This window comes from Tamandua tetradactyla, chromosome 10 (assembly GCF_023851605.1).
Source record: "Tamandua tetradactyla isolate mTamTet1 chromosome 10, mTamTet1.pri, whole genome shotgun sequence".
NCBI classification, from domain to species: domain Eukaryota; kingdom Metazoa; phylum Chordata; class Mammalia; order Pilosa; family Myrmecophagidae; genus Tamandua; species Tamandua tetradactyla.
The window spans coordinates 3,329,631-3,351,913 of NC_135336.1; the positions used below are offsets into that span (position 1 = coordinate 3,329,631).

Genomic DNA, 22,283 nt, shown 5'->3' on the forward strand with positions numbered 1-22,283 from the left:
CTCAATAATGTCTCTTTCATCATTCCCTTCCTCAATTTCTGCTGTGTTCCTAGAATGGGCTCTTCTCTCTTTCATGACAATGAAGTAGCTCACTTACTGGTCCTTAATACTCTCTTACAAATCTCAGTTGCCTTCCCGCTACTTGCTATATGTATAGAATACTGATTCATTAAACAAATGGGTACTGAGTGTACCAGGCAGCTTTTAGGCACTGGGGTTACAGTGGTGGACGAGATAGACATGGGCCCTGCAGTCACCTAGCTTAATGAAATATAAATCATTTTATAGTTTGGGTCCCAGCTTATCTTCCTGGATCATTTCTATCCTACTCTTACTAATCCAGCCTTTTTTTTTTTTTCTGTGTCTTTTTCAAGGGCAAAATATACATTATGAAATCACTGTCTCTGCATATCCTATTCCTTATCAGAATGCCTCTGTGTGCTGGTCAAATTTCTTATGAGTGTTCAGTTCATACTTATGTGGTATTTGGTTTCTTCTAATTGGCTGTTAATGAGTAAAACATCTATACAGGTTTGAATTTTAAGAAATATTCTGCAGCTATCAATCTACGTAACCACTCTTACTTTTTCCTGTTAGAAAAAAGATGTTCTTAGAATAAACTCCTTATAGAGTAAAATGCATGGAATGGAGGAGAAAAGCAGAAATAAGCACTTGGGTGTTTTGGAGAATCCCATATTAATGCCTATCTGACTTGTCTCAAGGTATTTGGAATTTCAAATTTATTGATCTATGTTCTACCAATTTAGACTGATGATGAAGATGAGTCTTTTGTTCTTGAGGATCCTACGTTGTTAAATATTGATACTATTGATTCTCACTCCTATGATACTTCATCTGTGGCAAGCTCAGATAGTGGTGACAGGACCAACTTAAAAAGGTGAGTATTCACTTACACTATGCTTACATATGGTTGAAGTTTGTTTTATAAGGATCACTTTCATAGTATAATATGGTCAGCTGAAGCCCTGCAGGGGAAGTAGAAGGCCCACTTTGGTAGAAATAATATCCTTATTGGGCCCTAAAGATTTTAGCATTATTGAGGGAAAGAAAAAAAAAATGTCCACTGACTTCCACACCCCCACTAGAAAGCCATAGTAATAGCCAGAGAACTCCTGGGAACAGTGGATCCCTTGGAGGGAGCACAGATTAGATCCGGCACTGTGGAGTGTTTGTGGTGGAAACATGGAGCTTGATTTACCTCACCACCTTCTGTTCCCTGCACACCCCACTTTGCATTCCCCTCTCTAAGGTCAACTCCAGCATTCCTTCATTCCTTTGGGGTGGGTTCAGAGGAGAATTACAAAAATGGTTAAAGATTCAGGAAAAGGACTTCTAACCCTAAATAATTTCATTTTGGCTGCTTTTCATCTTCTAAATTCTTGGAGAGAACATGAAAAGGAAAGAGAAATAGAGGAAGCATAATGCAAATATTTTATTGAACTCTTGTAACTTTAATATTGACAAAGTTGTCTGTACATTTTTTTCCCTTCTTTTAAAATTTTGCTTATATCAGTGCTGTCTTAAAAAGGCTGACAACTCTTTTGGGATAGGAGCCATTACTAGGTGGTAACCTGCTTGAAAGATTATGGTGCCTTCTTGTTGCCTCCATAATAAAGTAAAAATTCCAGGGCGGGCCACGGTGGCTCAGCAGGTAAGAGTGCTTGCCTGCCATGCCTGAGGACCCAGGTTCGATTCCCGGTGCCTGCCCATGTTAAAAAAAAAAAGTAAAAATTCCTTTGCGTGGCATCAGTCTGGATCCTGTTTACCATTTTGACCCAATCTTTAAGGCAACCCCCACTACAGTCCTCCCAGCCCATGCATTTTCTGTGCATACTGTACCTCACACACATACTGTACATACTGTACCTATGTCTTTGTGTTTCTTCATATGCTTTTTTGCTGCCTGATATTACTCCCTGGTCGTCCATCAAGGCCAACTACAGATGTCCTTTTTCCTCTGTAGCTGTCCCTGAAATCTCCCTAGTAAATAGGATTAAACTCTTCTTCATTTGATTTTCTGTAAGATTTTATTCATGCTTGTAGTCTAACATTTATCCTTTCGTTCAAGAGTTACTTATGAATCCCTCTAGCTAGGCTGTGAATTCCTTGAAAGTAAGAACTATGACATTCTTATCTTTGTATCTCCAGAACATATTTTAGTTTGGCGCACAGAGTAGGTGCTCAATAATGTTTGTTAAAAGTTAAAAAATTGGGGTAGGCCACGGTGGCTCAGCAGGCAGAGTTCTCGCCTGCCATGCCGAAGACCTTGGTTTGATTCCCGGTGCCTGCCCATGCAAAAAAAAAAAAGTTTGAAAATTATATTTTGAACACTATTTAAGTAGTGTAAGAGAAATAGGAGCAGCCAAGAGGAAGCAGTGAGGGGGGAGTTTGAAAAGGTGTTTGCCCACCGAAGGAGGCAGGAGCAGGAAGACAGGTCAAGAGGTGATGTAGACACCCACGGCAGGTGGATAATGTTCTGGTGAGTAGTAGAACCTGTTGCTAGATTGCTTGAGGTGGGCAAGGAACAGTGTGAATCAGTGAAAAAAGAATGATGATTTTACTCATTTTTTTGTGCTTCTCTGGGATGCAAGGGGATATAACATAGCATCTTAAAGTGGGACTCTACCTGTTTTCAAAACAGAGCTAACAAATTACAGTGATGTTTTCTGTTTTTCATGTGTTTTTTTCCTTTCAAAGCTTCGGAACCATACCTTTTCAAGTTTTTTTTTTCCTTTGGTCTGTTTTTAAATGTTTTCCTTTTTTTTAGGAAGAAGAAATTACCTGATTCTTTTTCACTTCATGGATCAGTTATGCGACATTCACTTTTAAAGGGGATCTCTGCTCAGATAGTGTCTGCAGCTGTAAGTATTTTGTTCTCTTCCTCCAGCTTTATAACCTGCAATGGCATAATGAAGTAGGAATGAGCATAAAACAAAGTACAGCACTTCTCTTGGCCTGAGGCTTAAGAAAAATAGAATCTGGCTTTCATGTTTTTTGTGTTATTATTTTTCACTCATAAGTCATGGCTACACATCTTGACATAGAAATTAGTGCAGCCATGAAAATAAAGATCTGCTCAGAGTTTTGGGTGTGCCTAAATGAAAGATGGCAGCAAGCCTAAAAAAAACACTATCTGCCTTTTCTTTAAATTCCTTTTCAGTTTAGTTACCATTTTGTGTGTTTGGTTTAGGTAGAGTGCTTGTTTTTTTTTTTTTTTTAATCTTTTCATATGGAAAAATGATTGATCAAAATCTTTTACAGTTTTTGTATAGTTCAGAAAGTCTTTTCATGTACCTTATTTCATTTATTTCTATAGCTTTGAAAGTTAGTAAAGCCATATCCTGTTTTGCAAGTGAGAGGACAGGCTCAGAGAGGTGATATTAACTTGTCTTACAGTTAGGAGGTAGTAGAGCTGATATTCAAAATGGGGTTTCTGTCTCCAAGTCTGGTGCTTCTTTGTTGAGAAATGGAGGTGCTGCTGGTGAATGTGGCCAATGTATAATGGCTGGATCAGAATATCTGTGGCCTTTTCTTGAAAATGATTTAGAATACTGGATTAATACAAAAAGTATTTAATAGTTCATCAAGACAATAGACATGGATTCTGGTATGTTTTGTCAAACTTTTCCTTTGATCTCAAAGCCCATAGTTTTTTGTGATCTTTTACTTTCAGTTTTCTGAACTCAATATATAGATCTTGTATATAATAATAGTAGTATTAATAATAATGTCAGATTCATACCCAGGAACTTAGATATATTTCTGTGGTTCATTTCGTGGAGCTTAATTGGTATTTTGCATATTCAATTTGAACAAGAAATGAAGGCTTTGACTTTTCAAGAGAGAAAGGGAGACCTATATAGGAATGACATCATGTCACCACAGCCACATTGCAATTTTGCAGGTTTACCAGAGAAGGCTTTTGTTGCAGATGCCAAAAAAAAAAAAGTCTGTTCATTATGGACATTATGCCTTGACCCAGCTTTAATATCATGAAGCCAATTCAAATAGAGAGATGGTCAAGCAATGGGGGAAATCTGGGCAATTGTCGTTCCTCTTTCAGAGGGAGAGTAACTCATATTTGCTGGAATGGGAACCACCTGTTGAGGATCACATTTCCACGACGTTTTCTGAATTTAATCCTTATGTAGGTGATGAAATTCATTCCTTTCAAAATCAAGATGAACCAGAACAGTCATTTGACCCACCTGTGCAGTTTTAAAAATATTTTGAATAATGGAGACTGAACTAAAACTCAGACACTTAAACAATGATTAGATAAATCTGTTATATAAAAGGGTTTTCCTCCCTCTTTACAAAAAGGGAAAAATTCTAATAAATCCCAGAGTGTTTGCATTCTGTTCCCATTTCATTGCTATGGCTGAGCTCCTTTGGTATGTTAAAATGAAAACTGCTTTTCCTGTGACAGTCATCATATTGTGCCTTTCTAATCTTGGATTACCAGCTCAATTTAAATTGTATGCTTTTCTGTGATGGTTGGTTTATTAACATGTAAAGCTGGTTTTCCTGGGTTTCTCTCCTGGGTAGTTGTTCAATAGTGCCTTCAGCCATGTGGATAGTGATGCTGTTAGGGCTGCCTACGGCCTTAATCACCACAGCATTTGGAGTCCAGGCCTGGAAGGGGCTTAGGAGAGATGAAACTTTTGGAGTTAATATTTGGGACCCTCCTCAAAGAAATGTGACATGTGAATATGTTTAAAATTTTAAGGATCTTTATCATTTTTATGATCAACCTAAAATAGACAGATGTATTTTTTGTTATTGTTTTTTTTCTTCCCAAAGTATACTGATGCATAAAAATCTCCCAGGGTGCTTATTAAAACGCAGATTCCTGGACATCACCTCAGACCTACTGAATTGGAACCTCTAGAAGTACAGCTCAGGGATCTCCATTTTAACAGGCATCCTGGGTGATTCTAAGGCACTCTGGCTTTTGAGAACCACTCTTCTAAGGTGTTGGAACACCAGTACTAAAATTCTGTAATCTTTGAAATGCTTCCCACCTCTGTGCTATTTTATCTTTTGAAGTCAGCTGACTTCTGATTTCATTATTCAGGTTCCACTTTGGATATAGTTCATGTTCTTCATCCGCTGTCCTTCTCTTATTTCTTTGAGACACAGACCATTCAGTTATCAAATATTTTGATTGTCTGCTTCTTAATTATCAAGCATTATGTTGGGTATGCTTAGGTTACACATGCAGCTGGGTATATACAGGAACACTGTATATAGAAGCCTTGGTAATTGTTCTTTCTCATATGCTCATGCACTGGAGTAAGTTTCTTTAGTACCCTGGACGCTCTACACAGTTGGTTAGTAGGTTTCGATTCTGCTTTCTAGGAGATTGTAATAGCTAACTGACCACATTGACAGGTACAGATGTAGAAAAACAGATGTAGAAGTGATGTAAACAGTACTGACCATTTACTAAGTATCCTGGGCCGTCAGTTAAGCTCTTTGAAACTTCTGTTCCTTAATCTGGAAAATCAGGATAGTACTACCTGTTCTGCCTATCTCCCTGGGTTTGAGAATCGAATAATGTGATGCATGTGTATGAAAGCCCTTTGTTACTACATGTTATATAATTGTAAGCTATTATTATTATTTACAGTTACTATAAATTGTAGATAAATAGATATCCTTATATTCACATAATACTTTACACTTATTTCATCCTCAAGGCAGCTCATTGAGGTAGACAGGACAGGACTTATTATCTCTTTGAGCAGATCAGATGAGAAGAATAGTAACCAGAAGGGTAGGGAACTTTCCCAAGGCCATACAGTTATTGGCATAGAGCTGGGACTGGCACTTAATTTCTGGCTCTCTGTATGCAACCCCATCTTGAGAACTGACTGAATTTACCCTACTGGGTTTTATTCAGGGAGTGTTAAGTAATCTTCTGGATGAGAACTTCTCCTTAAAGGAAGGATGTCTTCATCATGTTTCCCTTTTCTAAAATCTTTTTGTTCTTCTACCATTTTGACCCATAGTACTTACATTTTAATTCACATTATTGAAAACAGAACCTCTTTCTTCTCTCTTTTTCCTTTACATTTTTGAATCAGTACCCTCCTTGATGTATCTGTTATAGTTAAGTAAAATTAAACTGATCTGTTTCCATGTGTTTTGTATTTTGTTGGTACAAACAACTTTTGTGATATCCCTTAGTCGGGAGCAAAAATGAAGTCTCCACCTCTGTCTGAATTGATTTGGGTCAAAGTACATGTAAAGAGAGGGCCTTATTAACGTTTTCTGTTTTAAAATGAGAATATCTTTTCAAATACATTTTTTTTTTTATTTTGTTTAGGACAAAGTAGATGCTGGCTTGCCTACAGCAATTGTAAGTATACTTTAAATGACCTTTTAAAGATAAGATTTTAATTTTATTTGGTTTTCTTAGATTTATTTTTGTAATGTTTAAATTTATTACATAAGTTATTGTGATAAGAATTCATAAATCAGTTCCCTGCCAGTAATCAGATTTAACATTTATCTATGCTTGTATGTCCCTTTTTTTCTTACTCTATCATTACTCCTTAGCCTTTTGTCTGAGAAGCAGACAGATAATGGAGTAATGATTAGACTTCTTTTTGTATGTGGTACCAGCCTGCCAAGTAAATTTGCTCCTTCTGCAGTTTGGTCTCCCTTTTGTCATAGATGAGTGAAAAACAGCTTTTGATAAAATCGCTTTGTGGTAAATAGTACATTTAACAGCTCTGGACTCTGTTGCCAAATCTGCCAAATGATAAATCTGTGAAATGATTATTGTGAAATGGTGGATATTGAAAGCACACTAGTACCCTCTTTTCTCACCTTCCTCCAGGTGCTTTCTGCAGCTCTCATTAGTTAGTCCTTCCTGGTGAGGAAGTGGGCTGAAATGTGAATGTTTCTGGTGCTTTTTGGCTTCTGTGAGTAAACTAGAGAAGAGGTTACTCATCCCTCACACAGATCAGATAGGAGGCTTTTGGTTGAGTAGCATAAATACCTCTGGTTTTTAATTTTTCTAATTGCTTTGGAGGAAACTGAGTGGCATATTTTTGTTCATAATGTTGAACAGATGATATTTACCCTTAGGGTAAGTTTAAAGGGAATCCCAGATATAAAATGTTCTGAGTTTCATTTCCCCTTTTGTCCTAAGATGAAATTGTCTTTATTTATAATAGTATGTCATCTGGTGCTTAGAAGAAGGAAGACCAGCAAATTCAACTCTTGATTATTTCAAGATTCTTAATATAATATCTTAAAATGTAATCTTCCCTTTTGTTTCCAGGCAGTGTCCAGTCTGATAGCAGTGGGTACATCTCATGGATTGGCTTTAATATTTGGTAACTTTTCTAAGCATTTTACTAATTTTAAACATTAAGTGTACTTTTGGGTTATATGTCTTATAAACACAAGTTATACTTCATTTTCTGAAATAAAACCAGAAAATACGTGAAAAGGAGAAGTCAAGTATTTTCATACAGTTAAAAAATTACTTAACTCACAACTTCATTTTTTTTCAAGTTGCAAGTTTATTTTCCTACTTATGAATTTATAAGTTTTCATATCTGTTGACTCTCTTTAAATCTAGAAAAAAGGAATATAAAGCTGAAGGGAACCTTGAATAGGAATCTTATCTACCTCCAGTTATTGTTGGTGGTAATTTTTTATTCTAAATCATATCTAAGTAATGGGTATGCCAAAGGGAAAGAGATTTCCCAGGATTTCTCCTAATTTTCAATAAATCTTCATTTCCATTATAAATTTCTCTAAACTGAATCTTATCTTAGCACATAATCGCATTCTTTTCTTGGTTGAAAAGAGAACTAGTTTCGTTTGTATATTAGAAGATAGTCTTATGTATTTTCTCATTTTTCTATCAGAAATTAAATAGCCCCCATTTCATGAGTCCTCCTTTGCTTTTGACCCCAATACAATGGACAGAACATTTTGTCTTGTTTATTTAAAAATGATTGGATATTTTTCTTGTCATTTTTGGTGTTTTCTTCTGTATTTTAAGTCTTTTGCATGTCTCATATATGGAATTCTTGATGACACTGTATTTTAATAAGGAATCTACAGCGTATTGTAGAAGCATTTCCTCAGAATATTCTCATAGCAGAACCACAGTTTGACCTCTGTGGGCCTTATGTCTTTATTTACCATATGAGTGGATGATAACTAGTTATTTTCTGTTGTTTTTCAACAATTTGACTTCCTGTTTGTAAATTTTCTATTTTGCCAAAAGCTTTTTTTTAACAGCTTAACATCTGGTCTTTTCAAAGGTGATTGATAGATAATGGAGTTTTATTGTTTGTGGACCAGAATATTGGAGATAAAGATAATGCTCTAGGGGGAATTTTAGAGTTGATTCTTTAAATAATAATTTTTCTTATTACATAGCTGGTAAATGTTCATAGTAGAAAATTTGGAAGATACAGATGAGCAAAAATTTGAAGATATAAAATACCCCAAATTCTACCACCCATGAATAATCCCTGACATTTCTGTATACCTTCTGGTCTTTTTCTGTGCATGCATATATGTATGAACACACTCCAAAATAGAGTTGTGTTCATTTGTAACCTCCTTTTTCGTTATAATAAATGTCCTTCCATGTAATTATGTCTTTGTAATATCATTTTAATAGCTACATAATACTCTTTTGAATGAGTGCATCACAATTTATTTAACCATTTCCTGCTATAGGACCTTTAGATTATTTCAAAACAGTGGAATGGTGAAAACCTTCATTCCAAATTTTTTGTGCGTATGATTACTTAGAATTCCTAGAAGTAGAATTGATTGGGTCAGGGTATGAACACTTTGAAAATTTTTGCATAGTTGCCGTCTAGAAAAGGTTTACCAGTGTATTCTCCTATCAGCTATAAGAATCCTTGCTTCCCTATGGGGGCATAATTGGTATTCACTTGGTAGAATTTTGGGAAAGGAGCTTAAAAGATCTTTTAGTTCATTCTTCGTTTCACACATATTAAGTAATATGTACAAAGCCCAGTTTGGAATCAAGAAATACTGACTCCTAGATCAGTACATGTGAATGATATTTTTGTTTCTGCTTACCAGTTCTCATTTCTATTCAGTTCTAACTCCTTTAATGTTCCCTCCTTACCACAAGGTTATGAGAATATGTGTCTGGAAAATAATCAAACCCATGTAGAGCTTACTGTAAATGAATTAAAATTAATACTTATAAAATAAAAATTAACAGAAAGAAAGAACGGTGGTGCTATTTACTTAATATCCTTGGGTCTGCTTCCTATTTATATAAGACCCCAGTAGTTTTCTTGTAGATATAAAATAATCTTTCATTACAGTCCCATGTGAAAAAAAAAGTATGCCCGAGTGAACATTTTTGAGGAACAGTCATGTTCTGGTTGTGCTTTGGATTTTTAATAGTGTAGTTAATAAATGTTGCTCATTATTGTTTGTAGAAATCAAATGTTTGGGTGATGTTTTCTAACAAATGGATTAAAAATATGCTTGAAAGCCTAGGAACAAACAGCAGAGTAATAATACTGTGAAGTGCTTATGTTAGAGGTCTAGGTTAAACCTTCTGTGGTTAGGTCTTTCTTTTTTTGATCATAGGAGAAGATCATATGCAGGAAGAACTCTACTCATTTAAGTATTAGTAGATTCTCTTTGAATAGAGACCTGGGTTATTAAAAGAGTAATCATTATAAGTTACTATAAGTTTCTTAAATGTTGATGTGTGTCACCTGTTCTTATGGCATTTATTGTATATCTTGGTTCTTTTCCACATACTGGGTTTCTAAAGATGCCTCCTTATCCCAAGACCCTTAGTTTTCCTTTTTTTTTTGGACTAATGTTTGTATGCTTTAGTAGATTATTTTATTGCAGTTCTTTTTGTTTCAATCCAACTTAAACATAGATTTACTTTGCTATAATTTGAATATTGTGCATATTCTATTTTTCCATAGTCAAAATCTGAATATAATCATACAGAAATCAATAAATCAAATTTGGTATCATTCTCACAGTTAAATAAAACCTGTCACTTATACTCTTGAAATCTTACCTGTCTTTTCTCTGAACTTTTGAACTGATTTCCTACTTTTCTCTCTCTTTTGATCTTTTCACCATGGATGCAAAAGGAAAAGGTATTGTAATTTTGGTATGCATGAGTGGCTCTTTTTCCTTTCACCTTTTAATGTTGAAAGAGAATATTTTCTTATGAAGTCAATATTTTCTTGACGTCATAAGAAATGCTTATTGAAAAAACAAGCTAATTAAAAAGTTGGATGAAACAGGGAGTTGTAAAAATTATAATTACACGCACATCTTCAAGTTTTAATTTTTTCTGAAAATACGTAAATATTCATTTTCTCCTAATCTTTTGATATAGCGCAAGGCCTTTTCTTTGAGTTTATATCTGCCAGTTGGAGGTCTGTATCATCTTTTTTACATAAACTACATCAATAATGGGCCATGTAAATTTTGACACTTTAATTTTTAAAAAATGAGCTAAAAATGTAGGCACTTGTGGAGCAGTTGATGAGGACACAGTTTTTCTAGATCTTAACAAAACTCCTCCAATTTTTACTGTTGTCTATACTTTATTTCATGACAGCTTTTTAATGTAACTCTTTTTTTTCTTAAGCATCCATTTAGTTTTCATAGACACAGCTACTCTCTTCTTTTCTAATCTATTTCATCAGTTTTTTATATTGCTTCAGCTTTGTAAGTACAGTATCACGTATAATGGCATGAACAGATTTTGAAATAAACACACAGATACTTGAGTAAGCATCAGCATTCCAGAAAATTAGCCGTGGGCATTCAGTTTGTCTTCATCTTCAGTTTATAAGTTTTACAGAGGGAATGAGAACTTTAATTCTCAGAGTTGGTTAGATGGAGGTCAGTTAATAATGCTTCTTTTTATGATTATTGATGAAATAGTTTTCCTAAGAAGGTTTCCTTTTTTCTTCTCCCTTTGTTCTAGAGAATATTTTTATATAAATAATGGGTAAGAAAAGAGTAGTATTAAAAGATGGTGAACACTGGCAGATAAAAGTAAAGTTCTGCATACACAATTGAATTTAATTCCTTCTAGGATGTAGGCAGTTCCTTCTTGGATGGTCTTTGGGAACTAGTTAAAACAAATTATGGGTGAAATAAAGGATTGGGATAATTTTGGTGTATAGGAAAAGAACTAGCAGAAATTCTTGAAGTGTGTTCAAATTTAGATTTTAAGGTTATTACAGACTTTATACATTTTTTGTGGTTTTTCTTGGCTAGTTTGCATATTGCTCTTAAGCCCAGAATATGCTGAGATCTGCCCTAAATGTTTTTTGAAATATATACTAATAAAATAAATATAATTAACTGTAGCGTCAAATGTGCTTTTTGTGATATCTGGACTGCATTTTCTCTTAATTGTAAGCTATATTTTTATCATTAATAATAGTTCCTTGCATTTGTACAATTTGATACTTTTCAAAATTTTCATATGCATTTTCTTATTTAAGTTCTATGTCAACTCTGTAAGTTTATAAGACAAATGATAATATCTCCTTTCTGTTTCTTGCACAGATTTACATGCTAAATAAGGACCCATTCAATTTTTTTTTAAACTAAGTTGACAGTGTCAACCAGTGTGATTTTATATGGCTTTGTAAATGGAACTAGTTATACTACTGATTTAATACCTTTTTCCTAACAGAAGACAAAGGAGATTTCAGAGAGTAGGGGAAGAATAGATTTTTTTTCCTTTTAAATTAATGAGAGCAGGCTGGAAGGGTAGAACATGAAAGAGCTCTGATTTGCAGCTTTCTTGCTTCTGCCCAGGTCCTTTTGTTCTTTTTATATAACTGTAAAATCTTAGCAATTTGAAGAGGTTTTATGTTTATTATAGCCAAGTACCTTTTCTCAGGATTGTTGACTATGAAATGTTTATTTGCTCTAACAGGAAAACCTCTGCAATAAGACTATGCTGTCTTCTTTCCACAGAAATTCTTCCTTTTTGCATTGATTTTAAAATTTGTGTAATAATGTTTCTTAATATGATCTCATAACAAAATGTATAAATACAGAAATAAAAATTAAGACTTTTTTTTCCTTTTTTTTTTTTGGCATGAGCAGGCACTGGGAATTGAACCCAGGTCTCTGGCATGGCAGGCCAAAATTCTGCCACTGAGCCACTGTCATACCCCTTAAAAAATATTTTTGAGGAGTTAAAATAGATTACATTTTATATACTGTTTACGTTTTTTTTTTTTTTTTACCATCATCTCCTTTTTTGCTTGTTTGTGTGTACGAATATGATCTGTAAATGATTTTGTGATGAGAAGCTAATAATATTTCATAGGCATTGAACTGACTTCTTTGTACATTATCTTACTTTACTGCTCTATTCCTCTTAGTAGCACATTGAGGTAAGGTGTGTTTTCTGCATTTCATAAATGAGGATAGTGTGGCTAAGAGAAATTAAATAACTTTCCGAGGATTACCCAGGCAAAGAGTTACAGTGCCTGTAACTCTTCAGGAGTAGGGATAGGATTTAAATACAGGTGTCTGGTTTTATAACAATGCTACCTTATAAAGGGTCAGTATAAAGATAACAAACATTATAAACATCGAGAAAATGATAGTGTTTTCATTGCCATAAAACTGTGGATTGTAATACTCATTTTGGGAATGACCAAGGTTAATGACTTATTCCTTGTCTTAGCTAGTTATTAGTACATTGGAACCACAGGCCAGAAAGCACAGCCATGTTTGTGTTTTTAGTTTAGAATTTAGGTATGTTCCTTTCCTTCTTACATTTCTGCCATCATTGCCCTTTTCTTCTTTACTTCATTTTCTTTATGGTATCCTTATGCTCTATTTTATCATATTTCTCAATTCTCCTGTACATGCTTCTGAGTTACAAGAATACTTAGTCTAATTTAAAGTATGAACTTTGTTAAATCAGAAGGCAATAGGGCACATCTTTAGGTATTGGTGGATCAAAACTATGTAAAGTTTGGATCTCAAATATATATAGGGATTATAAAGGATCCATTGGTACACTATTCAGACACTATTCTATGTCTGTAAAACAGGCCACTCAGGTTTGACTGGCTTCTTTTGTGAGTCTAGTATGAAATTTCATACCAGTCTCTATCTTTGTCCTCTTATCTTCTACCCACTTGTTGCCTCTACATATAACCCAAAGTAGTGGTGTCTATAGAACATTGTTGCCTAACCATCGTATCTTGACACTTTTAAAAGTAAGGTATGTGGATAATCCACTGATCGTTTAAGGCAGCCCTGACAAAATAAGGACCATGGAAAACACACTTTTAGGCAGGCAATTTCAGTGGAGCAAAGTAACATGTGAACTCAAATTTAGAGTCAGGAAAATTATAGAATAGAGAGAAGTTTTAATAATTTGGATAAACTAGGGGAAGGAGGGGAAAGTTGGGGAAGCTAGTCCAGATGAATGGAGAAAAAATCTATAATTCTGTAATATTAGATGTGAATAAAATAATGACTTTTTAATTAGATCAGGCCTTGTGTGTTTATTAGTTTTAATCCTTTTTTGAATGTTTACCTTGGAAGGCTAAAGTCTAAAATGATTTCTAAAAAACTTTGAGTATTTTTTGTGTGCCAGATATGATATAGCCATTAAATGTTTCAGAACTCCTTATTGAAGTTGGGGAGAATTGCTATTTGAGCCAGTTTATGGACGTAGAAAGATACTGTCACAAGTCTTCACTTTGGACCAGTAAAAGGACTTACTTAGACCTGGTATATTAGTTTCCCACCTAATAAATACCATTCATGGGTTGACTCGTGTTTGAGGCTAGAAGTCCAAAATTGAGCTCTCAGCAAGGCAGTGCTTTTCTCCTTAAAGACTGGCATTCTCAGGCTGTCATCTGGTGATTTTGGGGTCCTTCTTTTTTCCGGCACATGGCAGTGCACATGGTGGTGCCTTTTCCTTTTTCTTCTGGGTTCCATTGACTTCCAGCTTCTCTATCAGGTCTTCAGTAATAGAATTATGGCCCATTCTGATTTAGTTAGCCACATCTTAGCTAAAAATAACCTTACCAAAAGGCCTTATTTACAGTGGATTCACACTCACAAGAATGGATTAAGGTTGAGAACATGTTTTTCTAGGATACATAACTCTGAGCACCACCTCTTTCTGATAACCAGATTTACTCTTATAGAAAGATTTGCAAATTTGGAAGCTAATCGTATGATTGTGAGATGTCCTCTGAGTGCAAAGCACCAAGCTGTGTATTTGAGAGGTGTTAATTCAGTCATGATCGCAGGCCTCAGAGAAAGGATAGAGGAGTTAAGACATACCCCAAAACTGGCGTGTAATAGATAAAGGAATTATAGTGAGTGCTAGGAGAGTTGAGAAAGCCCCAAGTTGTGACTTTCTTTAAACAATTAAATTTGTAGCCATGCTTCATTACACGTAAATTTTTAATTTTGATTTTAAGCGGGTTCAATAATGAACCCTATACAAAATAACAAATACCTAAATTTCTTTTAATAATTAGATAATAAAATATAATAAATGTTTGAGTGCTTCCTGGGAAAATCAAAAATCAGAGGTGACTAAGGGAGATCATTGCCCTTAAAGAAGTTAGTCTTCTTGACCCAAGAATTTTGGGTCACAAACATAAAAAATTCTTTGTGTTTAGCGTATTTTCATATGATATGAAAATACTTTTCTTAAGCAGTTTAAATATTTCCTCTGTAAATGTATTTGAACTGTTAATTTGCTTAGTAAAATTTTTCTTCATTATAATATAAATGTAAATATCAGCCAGATTTTAAATTGATAAATTTTTATTTTTAAAGTTTTAAAAATATTTTAAAAGAAAATGGTTTCCCTGGTAAACTTGCATCTTAAAATAGCAAGAAATACAATTGTAGAATAAGACAGATGAAAGTTGGTTTATTCAAGAAGTCAAATCATTTATTATGTTGTTTTTGACTTATCACGAACACGTTTTGTACAGCACTTCCTTGTATAGCCATGATTCATTGTCTTTTTTTTCTTAGTTCTAACTCAATGCTCAGCATATAGTAGATGTTCAATGAATATATTTTTAAATGAATGTAATGTCACAGCCGCTTCTTTTGACTGTTGTCACTGCCCAAGCCTCTGAAGACTTGCCTCTGTGATATACATGTGCTCCCTTTCTTCCAGTCCTTTTCTTGACTTGACACCACTTTCCTTAGATCAGAACCAAGCTTTGCGCCTCTGTCTGGGCAGCACTGGTGTTGGAAGTCAGTATGGCGCCATCTCTGCCCTCAGCATCAACAGCGATTGCTCAAGACTTCTTTGTGGCTTTGCTAAGGGACAGGTAAGACATGAACTTTCTTTTACCCAGATGATAATGTGAAAATAAAATCAATTTTATAAGAATCCAGTATGTTTAGATCAATCAGTCTCTCAGAGACCCAAATGTATGTTATAAAGTGCCACATCTGTAGAGTTAACCTGCATTGCTCAGTCTGATTTTTGTGTTGTTTAAAATTGCAAGTGTCATTGACTGAGCCAGAGTATATCATTTATTTATTTATATTTGTTAGAGCAGTTGTAAGTTTATAGAAAAACTGCAGAAAATACAGAGTTCCCATATATTTGCTCACACCCTGCAGCCTTCCCTATTATTAATTCTTTTGCATTAAGGTGGTACCTTTGTTACGATTGTTGAAACAATATTATTATAATTATTCTCTTAACCATAATCTATAGTTTACATTAGGGTTCATTCTTTGTGTTGTACAATTCTATGTTTTTTTATAAAAATTTTTATTCTGGTTACATGTATTCAACCTAAAACTTCCACTTTCATATATACAATTTAATAGTGTTAATTACATCTGCAATGTTGTGCTGTCATCACTATATCCACTACCAAAACTTTTTCAGTTAAACTCTAATTCTTCATTCCCTGCACCCACATGAGCCCCTGGAAACCTGCATTCTAGTTTCTGACTCTATGAACTTGTGTATTCTAGTTACTTCAGTTAAGTGAGATCATAAAATTATTTGACCTTTTATGTCTAGCTTATTGGTTTCAACCTGATATCTTCAAGGTTAAGTCGTGTAGTGCAGGTATCAGAATTTCATTCCTTTTTAAAGCTGAATAGTATTCTGTTGTTGTATGTACCACATTTTACTCATGTATTCCTCTGTTGATGGACACTTGGGGTGCCTTCATCTTTTGGCAGTTGTGAATAATGTCATGAACATCAAGTGGTAAAAATCTGTTCAATTCAAGGTTTCAGTTCTTTTGGGTATATACCTAAAAATAGGGCTATCAGGTCATATGGTAATTCTGAATTTAACTTTCTGAGGAGTAACCATACTGTTTTCCACAATGGATGCACATTTTACCTTCCTTAAACAGTGAACGAGTATTCCTATTTCTCCATAGCCTCTCCAACACTGTTTTAACAGTAGCCATCTGATGGATGTGAAATGCTGTCTCATTGTAGTTTTGATTTGCATTTCCGTAATGGCTAATAATGTTGAGCATCTTTTCATGTGCTTATTGACCATTTGTATATCCTCTTTGGAAAAATATCTGTTCAAGTTTTTTTTCCATTTTTAAATTGGGTTGTGTTTTTCTTTTTATTGTTGAATTGTTGTATTTCTCTGTATGTTCTAGATATTGAACCTTTTTTGTTTCCAAATGTTTTCTCCCATTCTGTAGGTTGTCTTTTTACTTTTATGATTGTTTTAGTTTGTTAACACTGCTGGAAATGTAATATTTCCAAAAATGGGTTGGCTTTTAAAAAGGGAATTTATTAAGTTAGAAGTATAATTGTAAGCCATAAAAATATCCAAACTAAGGCATCCAGAGAGAGATTCCTTGACTCAAGAAAAGATCAATAACATTTGTGGTTTCTCTTTCAGCTAGGAAGGCATATGGCAGCATTTGCCAGCTTTCTCTCCCGGCTTCTTGTTTGAACAGTTTCCCCAGAGGCACTTTCTTTCTGCATCTCCAAACGTCTCTGTCTGTGTCAGCCCTAAAACTTTTTCCAAAATGGTTCCCCCTTAAATGACTCCAGTAAGCAACTAAACTGTAATGGTAGAAACACATCTCCCTGGAAACCACCTGTGCTGGTTTGAAAGGAAGTATGACCCCTAGAAAAGCCATGTTTTGATCAAAATCCCATTTCAGAAAGATAGGGTAGTCCCTATTCAATACTCTATGTTTGAAACTGTAATCAGATCATCTCCCTGGATGATGTTATTTAGTCAAGAGTGGATAAACTGGATTAGGTGATGACATGTCTCCACCCATTTGGCTGGGTCTTGATTGGTTTATTGGAGTCCTATAAAAGAGGAAGCGTTTTGAAGAATGAGAGATTCAGAGAGAGCAGAGTACGCTGCGGCACTACGAAGCAGAGTCCACAAGCCAGCAACCTTTGGAGATGAAGAAGGAAAATGCCTCCCGGGGAGCTTCATGAAACAGGAAGCTGGGAGAGAAAGTAGCAGATGATGCCTTGCTTGCCATGTGCCCTTCCAGCCAAGAGAGAAACTTGACTGTTTTCGCCATGTGCCTTTCCAGATGAGGGAGAAACCCTGAACTTCATTGGCCTTCTTGAACCAAGGTATCTTTCCCCAGATGCCTTAAATGTCTATAGACTTGTTTTGATTGGGACATTTTCTCAGCCTTAGAACTGTAAACTAGCAACTCATTAAATTCCCCTTTTAAAAAGCCGTTCCATTTTTGGTATATTGCATTCCGGCAGCTAGCAAACTAGAACACCACCTAATCAGAAGGTCCCACCCACAGTTGGGTAGGTCACATCTCCATGGAAACAACTTAATAAAAAAGATCTCTCCCAACAATATTTACTCGGGATTAAAAAATGTGGCTTTTCTGGGGTACAGAAAGTTTCAAACTGTACGATGATTAAGTCCTTTGATGCACAAAAGTTTAAAATTTGAAGTCGCATTTGTCTATCTATTTTGCTCTTTTGTTGCTTGTGTCTTAGTTGTAAAGTCTAACATACCATTGCCTAACAAAAGATCCTGAAGATGCTTTCCTATGTTTTCTTCTAGGAGTTTTATGGTTTTAATTCTTATATTTAGGTTTTTGATCAATTTGGAGTTAATATTTGTATATGGCTTGAGGTAGGGGACAACATTCATTCTTTTGTGTGTATATATGTGTATATATATATATATGCATATGGTGTTCGCAGCACCATTTGTTGAAGAGACTATTCTTTTTTCATTGAGTGGACATGGTACCCTTGTCAAAAATCATTTCCCATGGATGTGAGGGTCTATTTCTGAAATCTCAGTTACATTCCATTGGTCTATATGTCTTTCCTTGTGCCAGTTCCACTCTATTTTGATTACTGTACCTTTGAAATAAGTTTTAAGGTCTGGAAGTTTGAGTTTTCCAACTCTGTTGTTTTTTGAGATGTTTTTGGCTATTTTACCTTTCCAAATAAATTTGATGATTGGCTTTTCCATTTTTGCAAATAAGACTTATGGAATTTTTATTGAGATTGTGTTAATATGTAAATTGCTTTTGGTAGAATTGACATCTTAACAATACTTAGTCTTCTAATCCATGAGCATGGAATGTCCTTCCATTTACAAAGGTGTTCTTGGATTTCTCTTAGCAGTGATTTGTAGTTTTTTGTGTACAAATCCTTTGCATCCTTGGTTAAATTTATTTGTAGATATTTGATTATTTTACTTGCTAATTTAAATGTAAATTTTTTCTAGATTTCCTCTTCAGATTGTTCAGTAGAAGCATATAGAAACACCACTGATTTTCTCTTGTCCATCTTGTATCCCACCACTTTGCCAAATTTGTTCATTAGCTCTAGTAGCTTTGTTCTGGACTTTTCAGGATTTTTAGTATATAGCAGCACATCATCTACAAATAGGGATTTTATTTATTTATTTATTTTTATTAATAAAACCAATCAACATACAACACAAACATTCTTAATGTATAAACATTCATACTTTGTGTGCAATCAGTGGCCCACAATATCATCACATAGTTGTATATTCATCACTGTGATAATTTCTTGAAACATTTACATCACTCCAGAAAAAGAAATAAAAAGAAAAAACTCATAACATAGCATACCCCTTACTCCTTCCTCTCGTTGACCACCAGTATTTCCCATTACCCAATTTATTTTAACATTTGTTCCCACTATTTTTTTTTTTTTTTTTTTTTTTTTTAAAGGAAAGACAGAGAGAAGGAAGGAAGGATAGAAGGAAGGAAGGAAGGAAGAAAGGGAAACATCTTTAAACATTTTCTTGTTTTATTGTATTCTGTTTCTCCGTTTTTTTGTTACATGGGCTGGGGCCGGGAATCGAACCGAGGTCCTCCGGCATAGCAGGCAAGCACTTTGCCCGCTGAGCCACCGCGGCCCGCCCTGTTCCCACTATTATTTATTTATTTAAATCCATATTTTTTAATCATCTGTCCATACCATAGATCAAGAACAAGATTTTCACAATCACCCAGTCACTTTGCAAAAGCTATATCATTATACAGTCATCTTAAAGAAACATGGCTACTGGAACACAGCTCTACAATTTTAGGTATTTCCCTCTAGTCTCTCTAATATACCTTAAACTAAAAAGGGGTTGTATAACATGTAAGAAGAACCTCCAGGAAAACCTCTTGACTCTATTTGAAATCTCTCAGCCATGACACTTTATTTTATCTCATTTCTCTCTACCCCTTTCAGTCGAGAAGATTTTCTCAATCCTTTGATGCTGAGTCCCAGCTCATTCTAGGATTTCTGTCCCACATTGCCAGGGAGGTTTACACACCTGAGAGTCCTGTCCCACGTAGAGAGGGGGAGGGCAATGAGTATGCTTGCCGTTTTGGCTGAGAGATAGACCACATCTGAGCAACAAAAGAGGTTGCGACTCTTAGGCCTAATTTTAAGTAGGCTTAGCCCATCCTTTGCGGGATTATGTTTCAGGTGAACAAACCCGAAGATTGAGGGCTTGGCCTGTTGATTTTGTTATCCTCACTGTTTGCAAGAATATCACGCCTTTTTCAAATGGGGAAGTTGAATTTTCCCTCTTTCTCCCCTTTCCCCCAAGGGGACTTTGCAAATACTTCTTTATTCACTGTTCACATCACTCTGGGATTTATCAGGGCATCACTCTGGACAAACCTACAAAATCTCATGCCCTACTCAAGGTTCCATGTACTTACTATGTTCAGTTATGTTAGGAGATGCACTAGTCAAGATAAAAATTGTGTACCAAATAAACATTTTTTGCTTTGGACTCACACATAAGTTAAACCTTTAAAATATGAATTACCATCTGTTTTCAACACCCTGCAATATTGACATTCCTTTGTTCTTCCTCATGCAAAAACATTTTTTAATTTGTACATTTAGTCGCTATCATTGTATGCTCTAGGCATTCCTAGATTATACCATCTCAGTTTTTAGCATATATCTTTCCTTCTGATTTCATTTGTGCCCCGAACCCTCCTCCCTCTATCATTCTCACATTCAACTTCATTCAGAGTACTAACATTTTTGTATTATAGTTAGGTAGAATTGTGCTGTCCATTTCTGAATTTTTTGCAATCAGTCCTGTTGCACAACCCTGTGTCCTTTCAGCTAATATCTACCCAATATCTACCCTATTTCTATCTCCTAATCGTCTCTGTTCTTAACTGAAATTCTCCAAGTTCATTCATTAATGTTAGTACATATCAGTGAGACCATACAGTATTTGTCTTTTTGTTTCTGGCTAATCTCACTGAGCATAATGTCTGCAAGGTCCATCCATGTTGTTACATACTTCATAACTTTATTCTGTCTTATAGCTGCATAATATTCCCCACTGTATGTATATACCATAGCTTGTTTAGCCACTTATCTGCTGATGGACATTTTGGCTGTTTCCATCTCCTGACAATTGTAAATAATGCTGCTATAAACATTGGTGTGCAAATGTCCTTTTGTGTTCTTGCCCTCATGTCCTCTGAGCAGATACCTAGCAATGGTATTGCTGGATCATATAGCAATTCTATACTTAGCTTCCTGAGGAACTGCCAAACTGCCTTCTGCAGTGGTTATACCATTTGACATTCCCACCAACAATGGATAAATGTGCTTCTTTTTCCACATCCTCTCCAGCACTTGTCATTTTCTGTTTTATTGATAATGGCCATTCTGGTGGGTGTGAGATGATATCTCATTGTAGTTTTGATTTGGATTTCCCTAATAGCCAGTGAAGTTGATCATCTTTTCATGTGCCTTTTGGCCATTTATATTTCCTCTTCTGAGAAGTGTCTGTTCATGACTTTTACCCATTTTGTAATTGGGTTGTTTATCTTCTTGTTGTTGAGTTGAACAATCTCTTTATATATTTTGAGTTCTAGACCCTTATCTGATATATTGTTTCCAGATATTGTCTCCCATTGTGTAGGCTGTCTTTTTACTTTCTTGACAAAGTTCTTTGATGCACAAAAGTGTTTAATTTTGAGGAGTTCCCATTTGTCTATTTCTTTCTTCAGTGCTCGTGCTTTGGATATAAGATTTAGGAGACTGCCTCCTATTACAAGCTTTATAAGATATTTCCCTACATTTTCTTCTAACAGTTTTATGGTCTTAGATCTAATGTTTAGGCTTTTGATCCATTTTGAGTTAATTTTTCTATAGGGTGTGAGATATGGATCCTCTTTCATCTTTTGCATATGGATATCCAGTTCTCTAGGCACCATTTATTGAAGAGACTGTTCTGTCCCAGGTGAGTTGGCTTGACTGCCTTGTCAAAGATCTATTGTCCATAGATGAGAGGGTGTATATCTGAACACTGTATTCGATTCCATTGGTCAGTATATCTATCTTTATGCCGATAACATGCTGTTTTGACCACTGTAGCTTCATAATACACCTTAAAGTCAGGTAGTGTGAGACCTCTGACTTCGTTTTTCTTTCTCAGGATGTTTTTAGCTATTTGGGGCACCCAGCCCTTCCAGATAAATTTGGTTATTGGTTTTTCTATTTCTGAGAAGTAAGTTGCTGGGATTTTGATTAGTATTGCATTGAATCTGTAAATCAATTTAGGTAGAATTGACATCTTAACTATATTTAGTCTTCCAATCCATGAACGTGGTATATTCTTCCATTTATTTAGGTCTGCTTTGATTTCTTTTAGCAATTTCTTTTAGTTTTCTTTGTATAGGTCTTTTGCATCCTTAGTTAAATTTATTCCTAAATATTTTATTCTTTTGGTTGCAATTGTA

General features: G+C 35.0%; 1 protein-coding gene across 1 annotated transcript in view; it reads left to right on the forward strand.

Moving 5' to 3' along the window:
• The window catches only part of VPS8 (VPS8 subunit of CORVET complex), a 388,458-nt gene that overhangs the window by 33,643 nt on the left and 332,532 nt on the right, over positions 1-22,283 (forward strand). The window contains exons 4-8 of the mRNA XM_077117773.1: positions 768-898; positions 2,789-2,882; positions 6,353-6,385; positions 7,316-7,370; positions 15,247-15,371. Of these exons, the coding sequence (XP_076973888.1) occupies positions 768-898; positions 2,789-2,882; positions 6,353-6,385; positions 7,316-7,370; positions 15,247-15,371 (438 nt within the window). The remainder of the gene's footprint in view (positions 1-767; positions 899-2,788; positions 2,883-6,352; positions 6,386-7,315; positions 7,371-15,246; positions 15,372-22,283) is intronic.